This window comes from Leptinotarsa decemlineata, unplaced genomic scaffold, assembly GCF_025532065.1.
Source record: "Leptinotarsa decemlineata unplaced genomic scaffold, Ldec_3_MD MMD2_tig00078422_RagTag_RagTag, whole genome shotgun sequence".
Taxonomy (NCBI): domain Eukaryota; kingdom Metazoa; phylum Arthropoda; class Insecta; order Coleoptera; family Chrysomelidae; genus Leptinotarsa; species Leptinotarsa decemlineata.
In genome coordinates, this window is record NW_027412747.1 from 9,315,497 (window position 1) to 9,340,352 (window position 24,856).

Sequence of the window (24,856 nt, forward strand, 5' to 3'; positions counted from 1 at the left end):
AATTGCAAATACTTCTATCCTGTATCATAAATGTAAAATTAAGTACTGCTCACCTTGAACAAGATTTGTTATTGAATGTCATTATATTTTTGTCATTTTGTATGTTTGTAATGATGTTTGATGTTTTCAATGATCACACAAATAAAATAATCATGTGGGTTGATTATTTTCTTGGTGAATAATGGTACATAACATCGCACCCCTTACATTTAATTTCGCAAATTTCAAAGTTTTCCGAATTCTCGACTTTGTCTTTTCGATTTCCTAAAAGGATCCTTAGTGTATGACTTGTTTTACAAACCATCATCATACCTAGTTCCTTGAAAATTTTCAATTTTAAAACAAGTCATACACTATGGAGCCTTTTACAAAATTCAAAAGACGAAGTCGAGAATTCGGAGAAGACTGGAAATTTAATGTAAGTACTGCGATGCAAAATATTATGGACAGACAAAAGGATCTATTAAAATAAGATATAAGGAATACTTAGCACATCTAAAATATGGAAGACCTGCAAAATCAGCAGTCGCCCCATCATATTTTGCAACAAAACCATTCCTAATGAAATTACCCTAGAAACATTCTATAATTAATATAAGAAATGAATTTGTAAACAAACTTCATTATTGTCAGAAAGTGAATGGTGAGCATCTTAACATTTATTGGAATGAACTGGAGTGAGTTTTGAATACATTTGTCTTGAAATTATATTTATCGTTTGTTTGCAGTTCCTCAAGACGAATAGAAAACTGCTAATTATTCGGGAAGAGTTGATCCAATTTCAAAAAATTAAAAAGTAATGACTAGAGACTTGAAATATCTATCAAACGAGGTACTACAAGACCCATCCTTCTATTTGAAAAAAAAGTTGGTAGCACTATTGTTTCTCTTACCAGAAAGTAATAAAAAGATACCGTTTTACGTAAATTTTGTCCGACCTCGAAATCGTGTCCTGTTCAAAACCTAAAAATAGGGGGAATATTTATGTTCGCACTGTATATTTTCTTTAATATAAGTGAATAAATTGTGTTTAAAATATCGAATATTTCCAATTTCATTGATTTTGAATCATAAATAACTCCAAACAGCAAGGTTTCAAGTTGAGACCTCCCTAACTGAATAATAAATAACATTCCTGTGCTACGAATGTGTTTGGTGTTTACGACAGATGTTTGTCGTTATCCTGACTCTGAAACAAGTTTACATCGGGGCTGTGATAAACATAATTGTTTTGGTAAATGGGGCTATATTTAGTACAGAGCGTTATACATAGGTTAACTATTTAACGATAGTGTCTATAAAAATTCATAATCGTTTATTTACTTGCTTGTTTACTTGAATGCATTTATTTTCCTAAAAACTTTAAGAATATTTGAAAAGAATGCATTATTTATGTGTGTGAATAATAATTTTGAATTTTCAAAGTGTAGTAAAAGCCATGTAAATAAAAAAATATAAGTAGGACAATTTTTTGGGTGTTTATCAAATCATCAGATGACTGTCAAGTAGAGGTACATGTGCTTAGAACTAAACATTTCGAATTGAAATTTAATTCACGCTGTAAAATCTGACAAAAGAGGAAAAAACAACTTCCCTCGGTGATAAATATCACATTGGAATAAGTTCAAATACTAGAGAAACTATTGTCCCATTCGACTATAATAATTTCATCTAATAAAAGGTGAGAACCCAAAAATAGATTTGGGGGAAAAGAAATACCATTAGTTTCTTGGGTTTAGTTTGAGTTTGAAGTTTTTGATGAGAGCCGTCCCGGCTCCGCACGGGTGCAATGCTGATACTAAGTACCGGATGTGTGATGAAAAGGTAACTTCATTTTATGAAGGCCCCTTTTTTCCCGCGACTGGCGCCCCAGGTGGAATATTTAAAAATCCTTTCTTAGTGCGGATCTAAGACCTAAGAAGCACCTATATACCAAATGTTAGCTTCATTGGACTTACTGATATACGGAGAAATAGAGTTTCTTAAATTCCACCCTGGTTCCCTCTTATCAAATGAAATATCTTATTCGCTGCAAAAAATGAATTTATAAAAAATTATATATTACATATTCTGTCCTACACCCTCAGCTACAATTTACCCCATTTCACTGATTCTACACATTTTTGTTTTCAGTAGGTCTTTCTTTTACGGGATTTCTAAAGAAAACATACATTTTTTGGAGATTTCAGATAACTGCGTGTGTTAATTAGAAAATCACGTTACAACCAAAGTGGGACTCATTTTCACTCATTTTTCTTGAGAATACCAATAAAATTTCAATCGTACTCATTGTTACGACCTATTGATTGTCACTAGTATTACGTCTAATGGGTGGATTCTTAATGGGTGGATTTTTAATGGTACAAACTGAATGTAATTATGAAAACGTTATGTACAAACGTGTAATTGAATATTCATGTGAAAGTAGTTGTTTTTTCTTCCATTTTATATCTGAAAGAAAATACTTTATGAAGATTTTTCAATGCAGTTATTCTTTCTTCCTTTGGAAGATTCCCACATTTTTTGTAATGATGGAAAAGTATACTATCAAAAAGCTTTTTTTCTATTGAATAATTTAATGACACAAATTACAACTAATTATATTTCAATCACATTTTGTAATTATCGCAGTTATTTCACTTTCTCCTCTCTCGAACTATATCGATTATTTTCGAATGATCTCCCTACAACCTTCAATTACCTTCGCGTCTTTTCGTGTAACGTCATGCATGCTACGTTGTCGGACTTGCCATCGGCGCTTCGTTCGCTCGGTCGTCTAGTTAGATTTACCATGGGCGTAACACTACTGTTGAGGAAACATTTCAACGGGTGTATACTTTAGGTGTCTGTTTATTATCAAAAATGGTTGTTCTTCAGCGTTTACTTTATGAATCTTATATTGATGGAATGGAAAATATTAACTCTTTTTCTCAATTTCAGGTAGGAGATCAAGTTGTCGCTCTACCGGAATACAGAGCTTGGGCTGAGCTGGTCTCAGTACCCGCTAAATATGTCTACAAACTACCCAAAAACGTTTCTCACCTGGACGCTGTTACCATCACTATGAATTACACTGTAGCCTACATTCTACTGTTCGAAATTTCAGGTCTGTCTAAAGGAAAGTCCATTCTGGTGCATTCGGTAGGAGGAGGAGTGGTAAGTATAATTTTTCGTTTTCAACACTGTTAAAAAATCATATTGTTGTAGAATGATATGATTTAACTTTGATTCGATTACCAAATATTTCGAACGAAACACGAAGTTTTGAATGATTGTGGATTTCGATATTCGATTACAAAAACCAAGATTTGCTGTGTTCTATTATAAAGTGTGTAATACATGGAATGAATTAATTATTTCGATTACGGTACATATTTAAACAAAATCCCGAAACATGTCAAATTTAAATTATAATTTGATATTCTTCAACGGAAAAATGCTGCCCCTACCTTTAACCCCCGTCGAATGACAGGTACAACCCCCCAATTTTTAAAAAGGGAAGTATAAGCTTGTGATATATCGTTTCTTCATTCTCTCTTCAAAAATGTTTTCGCTTTCAAGTTTATTGCAACAATTAAGATGAAATAAATTAAAATCATGTGGTTACCGAAATTCGATAAAATACACTCAAAACTTATTACAATATACTCAAAAATTATTTCATGTTGAGATTGATAATAAGAAAGTAAGCAAAACCATAGCAATGTTCTTTTCAGATGGTATCCTTTAAAAACTGCAAATAATTTTTGTGGCAACGTTAATTTAAAACGCCTTGTCAACTTGATTTGTATGTTTCAACATTAGTTGTCAGTATTTTAATTTGAGTTTAAAATTTGTTAACTTCGAGTCTGACAAATGGTTAGATTAACGGAAATGCATAAAATACCGCCCACAGCAGTTGATTTCTTAGCTTGAAATAAAGGTTTTGAAACGTAAAAATAAATATCAATTTGTTCACGTACGTATAGTCTCACTGAGCTCATGAACGATCAACATGAACTACAAACAGATGAGCTAGCTATCTTCCATTTCCACTGTGATTTGTTCCATATAATTCATAATACTCGAGACAGTCGAGACTTTTAGTTCCAAGAAATTGGAGGTTATGAATTATGATAGTAATGAAAATATCCAAAAATATTCTTCTTCTCTTTCATCATGTAATGGCCCCAGCTACTAAGACTATAACGTATTGACTGTGCATTCAATTCCCAGCTGTTAGCTTTGAGTGCTGTCCACTGCCCCTTCTTCTTCCATATTTTTTTCAATATTGATTATTTGTAGAAAATTCCGCTACTTTATGTTCAAATCCGCTACCGTCGAATAAATTCCCCAACGGTAGCGGAATTCCGCTATGGTTGGCAACTCTGATTGGATGATCACCAACGAAATGTGGTTTCAACAGGACGACGCTACGTACCTACGGCACAGCGCTACGGCACAGCTCATGCCACATTGGATATTCTGCACGAGCGATTTGAGAACATGGTCATCTCACGTGGAGGTGATGTGAACTGGCCACCGAGATCGTGCGATTTGACCACGATAATCTGTTTCTTGTGGGGTTTTCTCAAGTGGCAGATGTATGCGAATAAGGCACAAACCACAGCGGTCCTCAAAGTAAACATAACCCATGCCATCGGTCAAATTCAACCTGATTTCTGATGCGCTCCACCCAGAGAAGCCGTGGCGGAAATTTGAACGATGTTAATTCCACACATAGGTAATGGCATACATCAGTCTTTTTACCAAATAAACAATTTCGATGATATCTCACACACATTTCATTTTATTCAAATTTAAAGATCAAAATCCCAAAAAAACAATAGTTCATAAAGCATTCCCGTTATTTTGTATAAAAAATTTTCTTGATCCTTCATTTTAAGTTCCTAAGGTGCAGTTTTCGTACACAATTGCCCCACTCGCAATCCTTCGCCGGTTCAACTTCTCGACTTGATCTTCAACTTTGTCTGAAGGCAACAAGTAAACCGTCTGCGTATTTGTCGGTGCCACCCTGGCGCGACGGTAGGCGTCCTCCGGTCTGCCGGTGTAGGGGTGGTTTTATTGATCGGTCGCGGGGGTGGCTGCCTAGACGACCTCTCGATTCTCTCACATTTTACGCCGTCTGCAATTCGCTCGCACTAATAGCGTTCCGAGGGGGAGACGAGCTGGAATCGGTTTTCATTACTCTAAACGACGACGAAAGGGAAAGCGAATATCTGTCATTTAAATATGTGCATGCTTTCTCAGGCAGTAGATGTGGATGGCAAAGATCTGGTGATTTTTAATGGCGATCCGGTCGAAGGGCCAATTTTGAGCTGTGGCGATTTTTAAAGACTGCTGAGCCACTTGGGATTTTTACATTGATTTTTAAGCCATAATTTGGGGATCTTCCCGATTTTTTTTACTCTTCATTTACTGAAGATATCGTGAGCTATGCTAGCTGAACGTTGAACTATCAAAACCCAACAATAAAAAAACATTTCTTTAAATCATATCGCGCCATTTAAATTCATTTTAGTCTTCTGTTTTTCGCAGATTTTTCATGTGTTATTTGTTTAAACCGGTGCAGCATACTTAGCTCTTTTCCGCTAATGAAATAATATGTTTCAAAAGCAGAATACGCTACTACTCCATCTAAAGAGTTCATCACCAATTATTTTACATAAAAGAGTTGATTTCTGTTTTATTTCAACCCCTGTTTATTAGGTGTCTGTGCGGATTAGTCAGTTGAATCTTTTCATGGAGTTGAATAACAGCATTGTATATGATTGTATACAGGCCGTTTCTTTTATCATATGGTAACATTGCTATATTCTAAACCGTAACAGATACGAAGACGATTAAATGGGAAAAAGCTAACTGTCATCGGAAACAATACAATGGCCGAAAAAAATTTACGGAGACTCTCGCCCTCCTCGAGTTATACGCGGGAAACCAAAAATGCTGTTTTTCGATTTTTTTTCTCTCGAAGTGTACTATGACGATGTAATAATAAATATTTGATAAAACGTTTCGTGTCAATATGGCCACCATCATTTTTTTTTTAAATACGGACCTCTTTTTTCATTACAGATATTTATAAAGCAATGAATTCACAATCCAATGGTATATCACATTTGATATTTTTATAGCGTTCCATTTGAAATAACTACCATCATCACTGACAACAATTTTAAATTACGGTCCTATCGTTACTTATTTTGTAAATTGTTTCGACTCCTTCAAAATATAATTCAGACAACCCAATAAATTTGACAGGTAGGCACCCATATACAATGAAAATTCGTTGGGAAGGGTAGTTGGAAATATTTGTAAAAAAATAATATGGACAGACAATCAAAAGTCACCAACAATGGTTGGTTTAACAGAAATATCCATTATAAGTGGATTAATACAAATGAACATTTACATAGGAAAACCAATTTCTAAGAAAGGTTCGGAATAAATGTTTGGTTGGGAATTGTGGGAACAAACATCCTTGACCCTTTTTTTACGATGATCATTTAAATAGTGAAATGTATCTTCATTTTCTATTCAATGAATTCGATGGCTACTTAGATGAATTGCCACTGAATATCCGCCAAATATTTTCAACAGGACGGCGCTCCTCTTCATAATGCAGCAATAAGTAAGGGGACATTTAGATGCAATATTGCCAAGAAAATGAATTGGAAACAATGGACCAATTAACTGGCCAGCTCGATTTCCAGATCTTACTCCTTTAGATTTTTTTGTCTGGGGATACATAAAGGATAAAGCTTTTTCAACACCAAGTATAGATATCGACCATCTCAAACAAAAAATAAGAGATGCATGTATTAGTATTACACCTAATATGCTAGAATATTGCCACAGAAATTGTCTGGACCCACAACTTATCTGCATTCAACAAAGAGGTCGTCAATTTGAGCATTTAATGTAGATCGCCATATAGCTTTGATTTTCCGTATTGGTTTCATTTTTCCCAAAAGTTCATGTTTGATTGTTGTCCCTGATGATGGTGGTTATTTCAAATGAAACACTATAAAAATATCAAATGTGATATACTTTGATTGTGAATTTATCGCTTTATCAATATCTGTAATAAAAAAGGCAGGTCCGTATTTAAAAAAAAGTTTATGGTGGCCATGTTGACACGAAACGTTTTATCGAATATTTATTATTACATCGTCATAGTACACTTCGAATACAATAATGTTTTCTTTTTCCATTTTTTGATATTCACTGAAATAACAATTAATTCCAAAAAAAAAAAACAAAAAACAGCATTTTTTGTTTCCCGCGTATAACTCGGGAAGGGCGAGAGTCCCGGTAAATTTTCTTCGACAATTGTATTATTCCCGATGACAGTTACCTTTTTCCCATTTAATCGTTATTTAGGTATGTCCCAATTTTGGGAGTAGTTTCTAAAGTCTCTGAGTCTTTATCAGATCATTCAATTGTTTAACAAGGTTAGACATTTATTTAAGGCTAGATACAGCTAGCGGCTCAGTCTGCTCATTGCTACGACAGTCCACCAAAACCTATTCTTCTAGTTTTTCAACGCATCTGGAACAATGCAGCCTGCTTATATTATATTGAAAAATATTTTTTCTGAATTTTTTAACATTTTGCTTAAATGTGATAGTAACCTACGATATGATGAATTTCCATAACATAAATTGTCCACCCCCAAAATCTCTATTATATTGTGCAGCTAGAAATGGCAAGACAGTCAAACAAAAATTTAGTATGTTATGTTATGATATTATTTATTTAGTCTCCTTCATTTCATCCCCTTACCTTTGAGAGCCACCCAATATTTTTTCAGACAGAAATAGGGATTGAGTGACACTTTGATTGAAATATATTGTTATTTTTCACATGACCCTGTTTTCATTTGGCACATTCATTGTTCTGGTAATAAAAGCCTATCCCCTAAACATTTTTTGCTGTTTTTGTTCAACTGATGTACGTTTTTGTGTAGAGTATAAACTGAAGAGAGTTTTTATACTTTTTATTTGTTGTATTGAAATGACTTAAAACAAAACTAGGATCGTCTAGAGAATTGAAGTACCTATATAAAGCAGGACAAAGGTTGATTGCCCATACTTATTTCTCGAGAACACTCATATAAAAATGTAAAACGAAAGCAGGATCATGTGGAGAATGAAAATACCTTTCAATCAAAGTATCACCCGGACCCTCCTCCTATTTATTGAAATATGGGGTGGTTTGAAGAATAGGGAGGTGAAGTGAGGTAGATCGATCTAAAATCAGAATCGTTTCACTGTTTTCAGCTAGAAAATATATTTATTCTGAAGAAAGGTTGGTTGGGTAACAGGATCAATTCTTTCTTTAAAAAAACAATTGTTTTCTTGCGGACGTTTCGAATTTAATTAAATTCTTCTTTAGGGCTCGAAAAGTAGGTTTTCGTGTTGATAATATTACTATTTTAAAAACCATCAGACATATTAGATACATATTTAAAAAAAATAAAAACCATTACAGACGAACAAATTTCCGAGACAACACCAACACAAAACGACATGAAACAAACGAATTTGTTCGTTTCAATGTTTTTTATTTTTTTAAAATGTATCTAATATGTCTAATGATTTTTTTTAAAAAACTACTTTTTGAGCCCTGAGCCCCGAATTAAATTCGAAACCGGCAAGAAAACAATTTTTTTTAAGAAAAAATTGATCCTGTTACCCAACCACTAAACTAGTTAATTGAATATATTTATTTTAAAATTTTTATGAGTGAAGTCGGTTTTAATTGACTTTTTTTTTATTTTCATCTTCCCTAATAAAAAATAATAAAAATTCATACAGGTGTAAAAAGAAAAAAATTTGTAGTTCACCCTGATAACGTACTGAATGAATTCAATATATTTTTCACCTTAAAAAAAATTTTCTATTCAACGGTAACTTGTTTGTTAAATGTAATAATTTTCCTCATAAAAAAGTGCTAAGAATTTTATAAATACTCCTTCATGTGAACATTTTGAATACCAAAATCAGCCTTCGTCTTCAGAATTGAAACAACTATATCATTTAGTGTGATTATTTCCTTATTTTCAAAACTGATTTCGAATATGAAATGCCATAGTTTTTATCGACTTTTTTTGTACATTTTCACCTTCCACAATTTTAATTTCATTCAGATTGTAAAAGGTGATAATACTCAAAAAAAGTCGAAAAAAAACCATGACTGTTCCCACAAAGAATGACTTTCGTTCAAGAAATGTCAAAGTTGTTGAATGACTTTTGAAATATTTGATGGAGTACAAGGTATTTTCTGATTTCAGTCTGTATCAATTCCTTCATTTTCCATGTCTTTCTTCTAGATGAGTAGCCAATCACTAATAATTTCTAAAGAGCTGTTGGATATTCACTTTTCTCCAGATATGATAAATATATATTGAATGTTCATTGCTAGACTTTTTTTCACGTTCATACACTCGTTGTCTTGCATACCTTCCGATCTGGCCTATGTAGCATATTTCCATCAGAATTATTTTCGAATGATACTTTGTAACGTATATGCGTTTCAAGTATTCCTTTGTTTCAAGTATTCCTTTCAGTTCCCTTTCGTCATATCCTCGGAGAATTTTATCTTTCTGGATTTCTAACTTTTGGTTAAATTCCAATTCAGTTAATTAATCTAATTGTTAGTTTCTATTAGTTCGTCGACAGACAGCTGTCCGTTCCTAATTCCATCTCATCCCACACTTTCGGAGGCACATTAATTAGAGTTGAGATCATATGGTTGAAAAGTTTAGAAATTATAACTTTTAGTGAAATTTAAAATAGTGTGCCTACATTATGAGTCAGCCAATCAATCAATGATTTATCAGTATTTCTAGCATGATGCGCATAGAAATAATTCTGGAGTTGCACTCGTGAAATCACAGCTATCGTGAATGCAGATTCAGTCGCTTTAACAACGATGGCACCAGTTTCAACTTTTGAAAGTTATCGGTCTCGTGGTAACGACAGTTACCATGGAAACTATAAACTAAAACACCACGTTTCATTATGATCTCGTTCGAGGTTCCAAAATAATACTGTCAGGGCTCCGTAAGTGATATTCTATGGGGGCTAGATCTGGATGATACATGGGCAATGATATGGTATTTAATTGACCAAAACATTTGTTGTAAAGAAGGAATTTGAGCAGTTGACTCATTTCTTTTTTTACTGCTTAGCAATTGGATTGGTTTTGTTTGTTTTAAACGAGTTAAAAAATGAACGATAAAGATCTTTTCCATCACATAATTTCAAAGTCAAAATCGTGATGTATCTATACATGCTAACTTCTGACCATAGTTTGATGTTTTCGATCCTTCAATATTTATAGAGTTTACTTAAAGGCTTGAATCCAATTTAAATACTCGTATTTTCGTATTCCATTTTTACGATTTTCGAATTTGTCTTTTTTTTCAAAAAAACCTACCTCTGGCAATTTTTTCGAAACTAAGCGAATAACTTTTTGAAAGCCCGATTCTGACTATTAAATTCTAGAAATCGACGGATGAATTGTTGGTAGTAACAGATTGAAAATTCCCTGGTTAATTTGCGTAATTCATTATCTTAAATCATTAGAAAAAATGTGTATTCTTCAGTAGTTCATGTATATTGTGCTGGTTAAAATTGTCTCATATGAAAAAAAAACCTGTTCTTACTTTTGAAGGGAATAAATTGGAGCTAAAACTCTGCCTTGAATCAAATAATTCACTCTGTTGTACATTCTATTATTTTCCTGTCAATAAAAGCGTTCATTATAATTATTATTAGTGATATTTTTTTTAATAATAATTCAGAAGAATTGGACCCTTTTTGGGGAATTATCCAATATTTTCCCAAAAACGGCAAAGTTTTTTGGTTTGTATTCAGAAAACTCGAAAAATCGAATGAGTGTAAGTGAAAATTTTCACTTCTGAAATGAAGGATTGAGTATGAAGTTTAATGTTCTGATTTGTGCAAAAAAATATTTTTGAAGTTGAACTTCTTTTGGCGCGTTAGGGAAAAATGATGAGCGTATGCGCGCGCATACTGTCACGAAAAACCAACACCCTGAAGTTGGCTTCTTCTTCTTTAATTTATATGGCCGTTGTTTCCCAGTCGAGCGCATTTGGCCAAACTCCTGTCCATAGTGAACAGAAGCTTCGTCCGAGGGCGCAGCTGTCTTGCTGGAGGCAATACTGCTACCCTAAGTGTTCTCATTGACTTCTTCTTTTATATAAACACTTCATTTTTTTACTGGTGGTCCCCTTCTCGGGAGGCCTTCCGATAAAATTAACACATCTGATCTCTTATCGAACTCGTCGAATCCGTCGACATCCAGCCTGGTTACTGGCGTAGGAGGCCGCCAATCCTCTCAAAATGTATTTCACTTCAATATTTATTCGAACTTGATTTCATTTTTTAAAAAAACACCTCTTTTTTGAACTCCACTTCGACCACCACATCCCGTGCCATCTTTGAGAACGGTCGTTATCGGCACAACCGTCTTCTGTCACGATCGGAGAGGAAGTCCCCGAAGTCAGCTAGTCAACATTTTAGTTTTTCAAAAAAATTACCAACGGAGTACGTGTGTTTGCGTAAGAACTGGCAACTGTATTCACGATGTTTATTCAAGTGTTTTTTAATCTACAACACGTGTTTTGTATCAGACCGAATAAAAAATGTATAAATATATATTTTTTCAAATAATATATCGTGGTGACTGATATTTATTAATGATTTATTGATTTAAAAATAATTTACTGTGATTATAAGTGATAAAAGTGGTTTTTACATATTGAGTAACTACGTATTTACATGATAAACTTGAATGAATTTTTACATTATTATTTAATATGCAGTAAGTGTACATTAATAGATAGTAAGATTATCTTGTTGCGCCAAAGAAGTATAACTTCTTAAGTGCGTACATAAGTACACACACACACATTTTTTTCAGATTCATTGCACGTGGAATGTTCCAATTCTCATTCTAGATCGAATATGGGTCTGTTTTCATTGAGGAAAATCCGATTTATCCCTATTCTAAACATTTGGAAACACCCCTCCATTTAAAAAAAATACATATATCCTGTCATTGATAGTACTCAGTCACACATCGTAAATCTCATCAGTGGTCCGTCGAACCGGATTTCCGTCATATAGTTGCCTTTTCATCACTCTGCCATTACGTTTTCAGTATTTCTCAATATACCCATTTTCGATATTTAAGAACTGCGTCACCACAAAGTTTGACCAATCCGACAACCATCAATAACCTCATTCTAGTCCCTCAGTATTCTTATAATAAATTCAACCACTTTGGGTACGCCTAGCCTAACCATATGTTTTACGGCGATAACCTACGCAAATGCGGGCGGTATTTTCCCTGTCTCCAGAGTCCAGACGGTGGGTTTACAGTTGGAAAGCGAAACGCAAGTATTGATCGTGAACGTACGCAGCAATCAAACAGTGGCGTACGTAGGAGCCGACGGCGTCAAAAATCGGGTCGCAGAGAAGATTCCACTAGGACGAAAATTGTTCGATTAAATAATCAAGCTGCTAAATTACAACAAAGACGTCTACAATATTTATCTGGACAAATACTAAATTGCTATTATCAGTTTAGTATACCCAACTATGGGTGAATGAACAAAAATACGAAATACATTTTTTACAGTAATATGGCTGATGAACGAGGACGATTTTCAAATAACAGTTTGAACTTCCATGTTCTTACTTTAGTTCAAATCAGGAAACTCTTATACTCCGTTCATCTAAGCAACAGAGTGCTCCAAAACATTTATCATGCATAGTGCAAAGTTTTTAGGTGGAGTATAGGGACACAAATTACCAGTTTCTTCAGCCGTGTCACTACTTAACATTTTACAAATTTTAAACTTTAAAATACCGTATATGTAAACACCACAGGCGTTAAACGTTACTGATCACTCCGACACTGTAACAATGAATTCCGCCCTCCGATTGCAGTTGAATTTGATTGGGCAGCGTGAGACGGCTTGTTTATTTTATCCAATGAATGAAAATGTGTGTGGTGATCATTCTTTGATCACGCATGTATCTTTGTTTTGGTTACTTTGTTTGTTGGATGGCTTGAGAGTTTGGGAAGAGAAAGTCAGCAGAAGTCAAAAATACTGTTGTCGATATAAAAGCAATAACGCTTTTAAATTTCTTTTCTTCATAAATATATTCGAAATTTTCAGTTATTGTTTCTACAAATCGAATTGTAAGAAATGCATGTCTAATGTCAAACCAAAACACCCTGAAGAAATCTATTAAATAGAGTGTAAATAATTTGACGTCCAGAAATGAATCGCCCAAGTATGATAGTCATAATCTAAATAACACGTTTATAATCAAAAATTGTTATGAATTTTACTTGATAATGATGCCTCTGGCCAAACAAATAATGTTGTAGTTTCTTGCTCTTTGGATTTTTCATAATATTTTGCCGACCAAGGGTTTCCGATTGGAATATTTTGATCAAAGTTCCTAATTTTATTTCTCTTGATGTTACTAAGAAAAGTTAAATCTACACCTTTTGAAGGGTAGTTCACAAAAACGCGTTAATTTGCGCAATATCTGTCTTGTAGTAAAACGTACATAAATAGTCTATACAAGTCTATACAAATTTCATTAGTTCGGACTTCCATTGTCTGATATTATATAACATCAGTTCTCAAACTGTGGGTCGCGACCCCCAGAGGGGTCGCGTGGTGTGTCCAGGGGGGTCGCGGGATAAGGAGGAAAATCAAAAAAACAAATCAGTCATAGCTGTAGTTTTTATTAATAACAAAATTTATAGGCTACACAAATTTGTAATACACATACAAGTTGAAAAAGGTGTAATAATATTTAATGGGAAACATGAGCTTGTTTGGAATTAACCAATTTTTTTATGTCCGGAATGAGTTTTGTAATACACAAAAGAATGTCATTTTCCAGGGTCAAACGATTTCTTGATTTTGTTTTGATATTCACCATTTTGGAGAAACGTTGTTCACAGTTATAAGACGTAGAAAATGGCATCAAAGTCTGTAATGCTTTTGTAGACAGTTCTGGGTATTCATTTTTAATACCTATCCAAAATTTGTCGATACAAGCACTATTAAAAGTGAGTTTTGCTGACTGATCACTTAAAATTTCGATCAGTTGATCATGTTGACGAGCAGTTAGCTCAGCTTTTGTTACGACTTGATCACTGAACGGATTGACTACCCACAAAACCCCACTCGTATCCTTATTTGGAATGTAATCTGTCAACTGTTCAATCAAACCTTCGAGATGAGAAGATACTAGTAAGGAGAGAGATGAAGTGTCAGGGGATGTACAGTAGGATGTAGACAGAAACCCTATAAACTCTTGAGTTAGTGTAAAATTTTCAAAATCTATATAATATATAAAATGATTTGAAATCCCTGAAAGAACTATAATAAAACAGAAGAATTAAAAATGAATAGCTGAAAATAACAATTATATTGAACAAAAAAACCTCAAATGAACTGATAGTGAAATAAAATACAAGTAAAAACAGAGCAGTTGAACAAAAATTTAAAAAAATAAAAAGTAAAGAGATTCCAAGCCAAGTTACTTCACGACGTTTCGATTGTTAGTATCCACAATCGTCTTCGAGTGATGACTGGACTAATTCCTCCGAGACAGCAGGAGCCTCGCAAGGAAGAGAAGCCGTCACAACCAGTGCTTGCACTTCCCTACATCAGAGGATTATCGGAGAGGATACGCAGAATTGGTTCCAAGTACAACATCAGAACCTGCTTCAGATCCGGTAACACTATCCGTAGCAGCGTCACGAAAACCAGGTTACCAAACGCGGACTGCTATTACAAGAATTGCATTTAACGGATACCCTGTGAGTGCGGGAAATCCTATATCGTAAAAACTAAGAGGCCATTGAATGTTTGCAGTGCCGAGCACCAGAAACACAGAGCGAGGGGAAACCAGCAAATCACGAATAGCAGAACATGTTTGGACCCATCAACATAACGTCGAGTGGTCCCAAGCTGAGATCATACACAGGGAGGAACATTGGTTTAGGAGGAAATTCAAAGAAGCCGCATGCATGTTGCCCAACAACGCATTTAGCCAAGCTAGCGTAGAGACACGTAACATATGGAAACCTCTAATCAAGCGGAACACAACCAACTCCCGCCAAACGGTCATCTCCCACTAAACCGATGAAGTGGAAAAAGGAAAGCGGAGATAGTTACCTCTCGAAGGAATTAGTCCAGTCATCAGACGATTGTGGATACTAACCATCGAAACGTCGTGAAGTAACTTGGCTTGGAATCTCTTAACTTTTTATTTTTAATTTTTTTATTCTTATTTTTTGTTCAATTGTTCTATTTTCACTTGTATTTTATTTAACTGTCATTTCATTTCATTTTTAATTCTTCGTTTTTATTAGTTCTTTCTGGGATTTCAAATCATTTTATATAATATCAGGCAATGATTGTCCAAACCCAAACTAATGAAATTCATCATGAAACATTTTCAATCACCTTCAAACAAAAGTCTACAAGATATTCAAAAAGTTAAGATTTAATTTCAAGTACGAAGATAAAAGGAAGGTTTTGTGTAAAGACTACCTTAAATTTTCAAAAAAATTAGATGCTGTGTGGAAGGTGAGATTAATGCTTAGGCCAGAAAATCAATAGAATTCCAGAAAATTAATAAGCAAATTGAACATAAGCCGGTAAAGTTGCTTATGGTTTTCTGTTCTTTCTATTAAAGTGAAATGATTTTATAGTGCAAATCAATAAAAGGTACCGTGGTTTTGGATTTGGATTGCAGGTATTTCACGTTCTTCCCCATTCAAATAAATCAACCATTATACTCGTACTAGTAGATACGATAGATTTGCATACTAGAATATCTCTAGCCTGATACCTTCATGGATTAGGTGAAGGAAAATATGTATTGCCGCGACATTCTATGACTTTGAGACTTTTTCCCGACAAATGTACTATACTTTCTTATTATTTGTCAACATGCCTCTCATAATAGTGACTCCAAGAATCTCCGAGAAGAAAATCTGTATCAGATTAGTTACATTTCGAAAACCCTTCGTATTATTTGTCCAATGGATTTATATTCCATCCCGTTTGTCACGGCTCTTTGAAAGCTTTTCGAGGTACCAATATCGTCCGACCGGAATGGACAACATAAATTGTGAAAGGAAGGAAATAACAGTACGTGACCATTTCAATACGGCAGTGTGATGGTATTTTATCATAATTTCATCATTTATTATCCTCAAACTCGGAAGTGACGATATGTTTTCTGAATAGCAATGTCCTTAACATTTCAGGCCTTAAAAATCGTATTGGTGTCCGTCTTGTGCATTTATTAATGGTTCATTGTGTTTTTCTTCTTGCTTTATCTTTGTCTAGCTCGGTCATGGTCGAAAATGGTTATTTATAGCATATCTAATAATAATTTTTTTAGATCTGACAGTATCCAAAAACAATGATAAGTTCGACTCCGAAGTGAAATCGCAATCAATAAACAAATATCTGTTAATAACAAAATACATATTACTCTAGTTAATAACAGTATAATGAAATATCAACAAAAATCAGTAATGAAAGAACTATATTCAATTTCCACAGGACCAGATCACAAATATGTTAGTATCAATTATGTCGGTAGAATCTCCGAGAATATTGAAAATTATCTCTCAAAATTCAATCTACAAACATCCTACACATCCAACGTAAATTTAGGAAACAGATTATTCAATGTCAAACCTAAATTAGACAAAGGGAAGAGATCTGGTATATATCGACTAGAATGTGGTGAATGCCCCGCCATATATACAGGCCAAACTGGTAGAAATTTTGATACAAGGTACCATGAACATGTCATTTCGGATAAAAAAGCATTAATGTATGAACATCTTCAAAATTCGAAACATAAAATAGATAAAGATAATTTAAAAATCCTCCACACATGCAAAAAAGGAAAAATGATGAATCTGTTGGAATCCATGGAAATAAACAAGTCAAAGAAAAATCCCAATGTATTATCCTCAACGAACAACTTGATCCTCTCCTGAACCTATAACCCAGTTCCCAAAACCTACATTTTATCAAAAATTGTTTATGTTCATCGATATACTGCTAATAATTGAGGTTATCCCAGGTATAGATAATGTATTTATGATAGATATAGGCAATGTATATATAAACTTATTTTCAAAATTAGAAATGTTTGGTATAAGAGGGGTTTCTCTCAGTTGGCTGACATCATTTCTGGAAAATAGAAAACAATAGGTATGTGTCAGTTCAAGTTGAGAGAAAAAATGAAATCTCCGAATATCTGAATCTAAGTATGGGAGTGCCACAGGGTTCAATAATGGCTCCTCTACTGTAAATAACATTGAATCAGTAGTTACATTGAATCGCTAGTTATATCTGCACCAGATACAAAAGAATTACAAAACAATTGTGCCGAAATAGTAAGGTGGATATCAAATTATTTCAATAACAACGATTTATTTTTCAATGCGGACAAAACCGATGTTATTCGTATTCATAACTGGCAAAACAGAGTGGAAAACATACTTTTCATGGTGAACAATGTGACCCTAACAAATACAAGATTCTTGGGAATCATCTTAGATGAGTTCCTCAATTGGAAAGGCCAATGTTAACAATTGATATAAAAACTTAATTGAAGTTTCTCTTCATCAATTTACGAACAGTTTTAACAAAGAGTCAGCTGCTAAATATATATTATGCTCAAGTAGAATCAAGACTTAGGTATGGTATCTGTTTCTGGGGTGGCTCCACCACAACAGGAAATGTTTTTATAGCACAAAAGCGAATAATGAGGGCATAACAAATTTTTCTAATAGAGAATCATGCAGGGCACTTTTTAATGAGTACGGTGTTTTAACTTTAACATCAGTTTATATTTTTGAACTGTGTATGTATGTGTTCATCAAGATTTACAACAAATCTAAAACTTCGCCAACATGATACTAGAACCAAGAACCATTTTCATTTGCCATTAGCTAGATTCAAATTAAAATCATGTGGACCAGAATACATAGGTCCAAAGATTTATAATCACCTTCCAGATTATTTAAAAGCCTTGAAAAGGTTTTCTCTGTTCAAAAAATCTTTAAAAAAATATTTATTAGAAAAATGTTTTTATGCTTTACAGGAATTATTTGAATAATGCATAGTCATCTTAGTTTTGGAGCATGAGCCTGTCTTTTTCTTTTCTTTTTTAATTTGAATTGTATTGACACTTCCTACACAATTTTATTGTCTTACTAGAAATGAAGAATTATTGTTATTATTAAATACTCAGATTCGAATGTAATCTAGTTAGTTTTGTAAATGGTGTAATGATCGAAACTAGTCAACAAATATAAAACTATCGTGGAAAATAGACAAAAGTGTGTTTTTGTAGTGTATCCTCAGTGCATATCTAATAACATATCAAAAAGCTTTTCAAAAATGTTGTTAGCAAATCTTGCAAACTTAGGTATGAATTGCAAAATTAAGTACATAAAATAAACAAATCAGGTAATTTGAATGTTGATTCGAGTTCCATTTTGTTTAAATACATGTTTTTCGGTATTTCTTTAAACTTGTCGAAACCACCCAAATTCATGCAGCAACTTTTAAAACGGACAATAAAACCTTATTGACGTTCTCAAACACCCTAATTTACATTTTTAGTTTACAGTTTCGATGACTATCATTTTTAATTGAATAAATCATCGAAGAAAAGATTATTTTACAGATTTAAAATGGAGCCGAAAATCCTCTTGAATTTTAAGAAATACAAATGAATTGGGAGAAAAGCATTTTGTATTTCTAGTTCTTCATGTTCGTAAAACAATTTCTAAAAAAATAATTTTCTCTTTGAAAATATATCCCTTTCTATTTAAATGAATTGTTTTATTTTGAAATGTAAAAAATTTAAAGTGATCTTCCTGTTTACTTTATGACTTGTATGTTGTTTATTGTATTGGAAGCCAACAGTTGATTTGCTAATGTTTAAAAAATACAACCAATTATTTACCAATCTTTCTGTCAAAAACCTTATACGATTGTATTTGTTTTGGCTAATATTTTACTGATTTGTGTTTTTATCATTTTCTTCAGAATGCATACACATAAAATATTTTTAACAATTAGTAAGTTAAAATTCAGAAGAAAAATCTTGCATGAGTTACAGGTACAGTGGCCCATCAGTATAATAAACAAAAAAAATAAGGGAATCCATCATTCACAGTGGAAAATATTATTTATTACTTGAATTTTATACAATTTCTGAATTTTTGTACCGAACCTCCAAAACGCACGTTCAATAATAATTTCTAGAGATTTGAATTTGATCGAATATACATTGTCAGGAGTGGATACATCTTATAGAAAAAATGTTATCTATAAGTAATAAGTCTCCTGGCTAGAAATATACACAAAAAAGAGCAAATAAAAACACACATGTAGGTTGAGCAAATACAAAAAGAATGAAGATACAAAATAAAACCAACCCAAATAGTTACGAAATATCAGCGGGAGTTGACTAAAAATATTGTATAAAACTGTAAACCTTTTAATGTGGATTTGTTGGAACAGATCAAATATCAACTAAAATAGGCAGGTCTATGTTGGTATTGTGGCTTCAAGTATTGTATGCAGAAATAGGAGTCACACAAGCTGAACAAAGTATCTTCATTAAACAAAATAAGTTTCCAAAATGAATAAGACAGCTACCGTCAAGATATACTGGGAATTTTGAAAGGAGGATTGAACGAATCTCTGGTAACTGCTTTGCACATGTATCGGAGGTTCCTTTTAAAAAATCTGTTTTTCCGTTAATCAGCTGTCGCCCCCATACGAACGACAACTCCCAGAAGTTGAGAAATTTGTGCGAGCTAAGGACTACCAAGGTCTTACCATTTAACGTGTGATTCTTAACACGGTTGCAGAATCATTCCAGCTTCAACCAGATAAATTCTCTCGAGAAAAATATCTGGTCGAGGCAGGAATCGAACCTACGGTCTTCCGATCGTGAGTCGGGCGCACTCCACCGCGGCCAATTCCACAATTGAAGCATGAAAATAGATGAAAATAAATCTATTGGGCAATCCCCCGGGAGGCTATTCCATATAATATAGGGATCTATAAGAGCAAAATAGGTTGTTCCTGGCCTACCGGCGCCACTGCCGGTAGGCGAGATTTTTTGAGGCTACAGCTTGCTCGCAATTTTTGTTGAACCAAGGTCCGTTAGAAGGTCGTTTCATTGGCCGTGACTTCAGAAGCACAAGTTGATGGATCTTTAGAGCTCAAACAAACATCTACACAGAAGATATTTCGAAAATGGTCTTGAAGATCCTCCATTTCAGCTGATCTGTAATGCCAAACTTTGCGCGGCTTAGATTGTTCCCAACTCAACACTGAAATGAGTTTGTGGTCAGAAGATCCCAATGGAAGGTGACTGTAAGTTTCTCGATTGGTCGTTAGGTATAGATCCAAAAGACTAGCATATTCACCATCATGGTAAGAAATCCTGATTGGCTCATTTATAATCTGAGTAAGTCCGCTGCTTATTGCAAAAGCCTTCGCGACCTTATTCGTCGTTGATATTTGAAAATTTGAACCATTCGATATTGTGGACATTGAAGTCACCGAATATGGAAATTTCGGCACTGGGATGATTGGTTTGCAGAAAGTCAATGGTGTTTGCAAGTGAAGAGAATAGTGCCCTATATTGTGTATCGCTAGGTGGTCGATAAACGCAGCATACGAATTTGGTGATCTTCTGTGATATTATTTTGAACCACATAACATCACAGTTTCGGGGTTCCAGCATTTCCTCTTGTTGACAGGAGAGATCGCTTCGGATAAAAAGAGATATTCCATAATTACGTTCAAATCGGGAGTGGCAAACATAGCCGCGATATAGAAAATTGACGGGGTTTGTTGAAGCACTGACTTTGGTTTTCTGTAAGTGCCAGAATATGAGGACTATTGAATTACAGATGTTGGTGCCCTGACTTTATATTTTATTTGAGTCCTCTGATGTTGCAGAAATCGATTTTGAAGTTGATAGTGCTGCTAGTTGTGGTATAATAATATGATCAAAATCAGAAATCATAAGACAGTATGAAAATATTAATACACATCAATACAAACATCAAACCAGTTTGAAAAAGTTAGGAAAACTTGTATCATTACTGTGAAAAGTTGAAAACACCTTTGAAAATTCACATAATGCGAAAACATTATTCACTTAACACATCGATGAATATTTTGGTAAACAAGCACCGAGTATTTGCATAAAGTACATAAATACAAATCACTTCTTCTACAATCCTCAAGTATTCACCAAGAAAAAAAATCCAATAAAAATAGTTGAACTATTTCAAAACAGAGGCTCAGAAAACACTGGATCCAATGTGTTTTGCCATTTCGCCACCATGACGCTGGCATCTAGTGTTGAATTATCAATACGCCTGGAGTGCAAAATATGCATTGTAATAAATACTTGGTTAGGGACTGTTTACCAGATTGGCACGCTTTTTTTAAAAAAATTAATTTTTTTGTAAATACTTACTAAAAGTCATTAGTTACATCAAGCCATAGGACTTATTAAAACGTGCTTTTTAGTTTTTCAAACTATTATTCATTTATGTAATAAATATCCTATTTATGTCGCTACAATTTCTCCATCACATGACGTGAAATGATAATGATGAACTTGGAAGTCTCATGAAGTTCAAACCTCAATTGCAAAATTGGAGCATTTTTTGATAAACTTTCGAAATGCTCAGATCATGAGAGTGATTCATAAGTCATTGCACATACAAATTTGTGAAGTTATATATCTGAAGGACAGTTTGAACTAGGTAAAAACAATACAAAATTCACACTTGAGAAGTACCGGTTGTGACTAATCGAACTGTGAATTATAGAACGTCGCGACAAAAAACTTATACTCGCAGAGATGGTGAACAATCGATTTAAACCTCGTTACATCCGTTGTTGGCAGACAAAGTTGCCACGGACTACCGCGATATTCCGCAAAAACATAAATTGAATGAAGTGATGGCGCCCGGCGAGCGAGCAGGGGTGAGGAGACGTGACTCGAATGTAAAAGAGACCATGTCTCCATGTCATGCACGTATACTGTATACCCCAAGCGTGCCCCGAGGTCCGTGCGAATATTTCAAAGGTCTTTCACCGTTATCGAGAACGGAGAATATGATGGCGTGCACGGGAACGACTAAGGCGGCGGCGGAATTTTTTATTTTAAGTGTCTAGTTGGGGCACAGAACTGTGGTTGGGGTGTCAGAGTTAGTACGGTTGAATTTACTCTAAACAAAGGAATTCATAAAAAAATGGTTACAGTGTCGTGAGTTGAAAGTTAATCATCACTTAAATTCGATTGCAAATTTATCTCGACATCTTCGACTCGTTCGAAATAAATATTGAAAATGTATGTCTTTCTTCAGTGAACTATCTTGAATTGTAGAGTTCTGTATCTGTAAAGTAGGGAGAGTCAGTATAGGCCCACAGCAGCACTTAGGCCACATGGGATCTCATTGTACATTCTCCCGAGGAGTTGTCCTCCTAGGTCATCGGCCATCCTGTCCTTTCCAGGAAGGTGGACAGGTCGCTGGGAGACATCTCCTTTATATCGACAGGTGTAGGCCAAGACTCGCCGAACACACACACTCTCTTATTGACGATAACTCCGGGCACTCGCATAGGACATGCCTGACAGTTTCATCCTTCTGTTCACATATACTGCATAGAGGTGTGTCCACTAGTCCTATATTATGGAGGTGTTTCCTTAGTTGATAGTGGCCAGTCAGAAATACTATTGTTAAGCGTAGATTTTTCCTGGTCATCGCCAGCTTTCCAGGGTCGCCCAGGGCGATCCTGGCAAAATAGCATCCTGGCAAATAGCCTCCCATCTCTTTAGGGATTAAGCATGCTGGGTGTAACGTTTGGTTAGTTCCGCAATTGTCGAAGCGATTAGGCCGTAGGTGCCACTGGGTCCTAAAATTCTTAGTCCAGCCGCTTCCTTGGCTAAAGAGTCGGCAATGTGATTACCTTCACTCATGTCGTGCCCTTTAATCCACCTCGGGATAATGTTATTATCTACCCAGGCTTTGGCTAAATTTTGGTGGCACTCTAGTAATAGCCCTGAGGTAACACGTCTGTTCAATGCTAATAGGGCTTGTCTGCTATCAGTATATAAAACTTTGTAATTTTTCCAGAAATTCCCTTCCTGGTTATTTCTTTTGTGGCGATTTAGATACCAGCCAGTTCTGTTTGAACCACGCTGGTATTTTTTCCCATTCCCCACTTAATCCTTAGGCTTAGTGATCTGGAGTACACGTCACATCCTGAACCTTCTTTGGTTTTTGAGCCGTCTGTATATATGCGTATTGCATTTGTAGCATCTGACTCTGTGTTCTGTTTTATTTATATTTTGTAGGGTGTATTAAACACAAACCTGGATTCAATTGCATCACTGGTTGCCTGCAGCAGAGGTTACGCAGTAAGCGCTTCTCGCCATAGGCTCAGCCTCAATTGACACATTCCTTTTTCGAGGTTTACACCGCCCGTGCGCAATCGTAACATGGCAATTAACGCAATCTCCTTAACGTACAGATCCAGAAGGGTCAGACCAATAATTAATTCCATTGCCGCAGTTGGTGTTGTTCTCATGGCTTCTGTGATGTTTAAACAAGCCAATCGCTGTATTTAATATAATTTTTGGATGGCCGTTGCTTGTAGAACTTTCGGTCCCCATGCAATGGCCCCGTACGTTAACATAGGTCTTATTATTGCAGTGTAGGTCCAGGTGACCACACGGGGTGAAAGACCCCATGCGCGTCTTCCGACATTGCTCATAAGCCACATATGCTCTTTTTGCTCTACACTGTAGGTGAGAGTTCCATGTTAGCTTCCTGTCGAGGATAGTACCAAGGTATTTCACCTCTTCAGAGACGTTTAATTTGCTTTTGAAGATTTCGGGAGGTTTTAAGCCCGTTAAAAACTTCTTTTCCTGGTGAAAGGACCATCTCAGTCTTCTTGGGAATTGCAGAGTTATTGCCCGTGTTTTCACCCGAATGAAATACGTAACAGAAATCGATATTTTATTTATCAACAAGTATCTATAGGGTCTTTCAGTAAGCGCTTCCTATCTTTGAATTTAAATAGAACGAAGTGTATATGAGATATCATCGGAATGTTTTATTCATTTGAAAGGCCTATTAATGCCATTATGTGTGGAATATAACATCGTTCAAATGTCTGCCACGGCTTCTCTGGGTGGAGCGCATCCGAAACGTCCAATTTTCCATGACTCCGAATTTGACCGATGGCATGGGTTATGCTGGCTTTGAGGGCCAGCTGTGGTTTGTGGTTTATTCGCGACTTGAGAAAACCCTTACAAGAAAAATATAACAGAGTCAAATCGCAGGATCTCTGTAGCCAGTTCACATTACCTCCACGTAAGATGACCATGCTCTCAAATCACTCGTGCAGAATATCCAATGTGGCATGAGCTATGTAGCACGTAGCGCCGTCCTGTTGAAACCACATGCCGTTGGTGTCCAGATCATCCAGTTCAGACTAAAAAAAGTTGATAATCATCGACCTGTAGTGCTCAACGCTGACAGTGACGGATTGGCCAACTTCGCCCTCAAAGAAATACGGATCCATGACGCCGCCAGTCCAAAATCAACACCTAGCAGTGACTGTTTTGGAATGCATTGGACGTTCTTGGATTCCATGTGGATTGATATCGTCCCAAATTCATTCAGCGAGCACACATCGTTGTTTGTG

General features: G+C 35.0%; 1 protein-coding gene across 1 annotated transcript in view; it reads left to right on the plus strand.

Moving 5' to 3' along the window:
- LOC111507322 (synaptic vesicle membrane protein VAT-1 homolog-like) overlaps window positions 1–24,856 on the plus strand; it is an 80,037-nt gene that overhangs the window by 44,760 nt on the left and 10,421 nt on the right. The window contains exon 3 of the mRNA XM_074186304.1: window positions 2,941–3,156. Coding sequence (XP_074042405.1) covers window positions 2,941–3,156 — 216 coding nt within the window. The remainder of the gene's footprint in view (window positions 1–2,940; window positions 3,157–24,856) is intronic.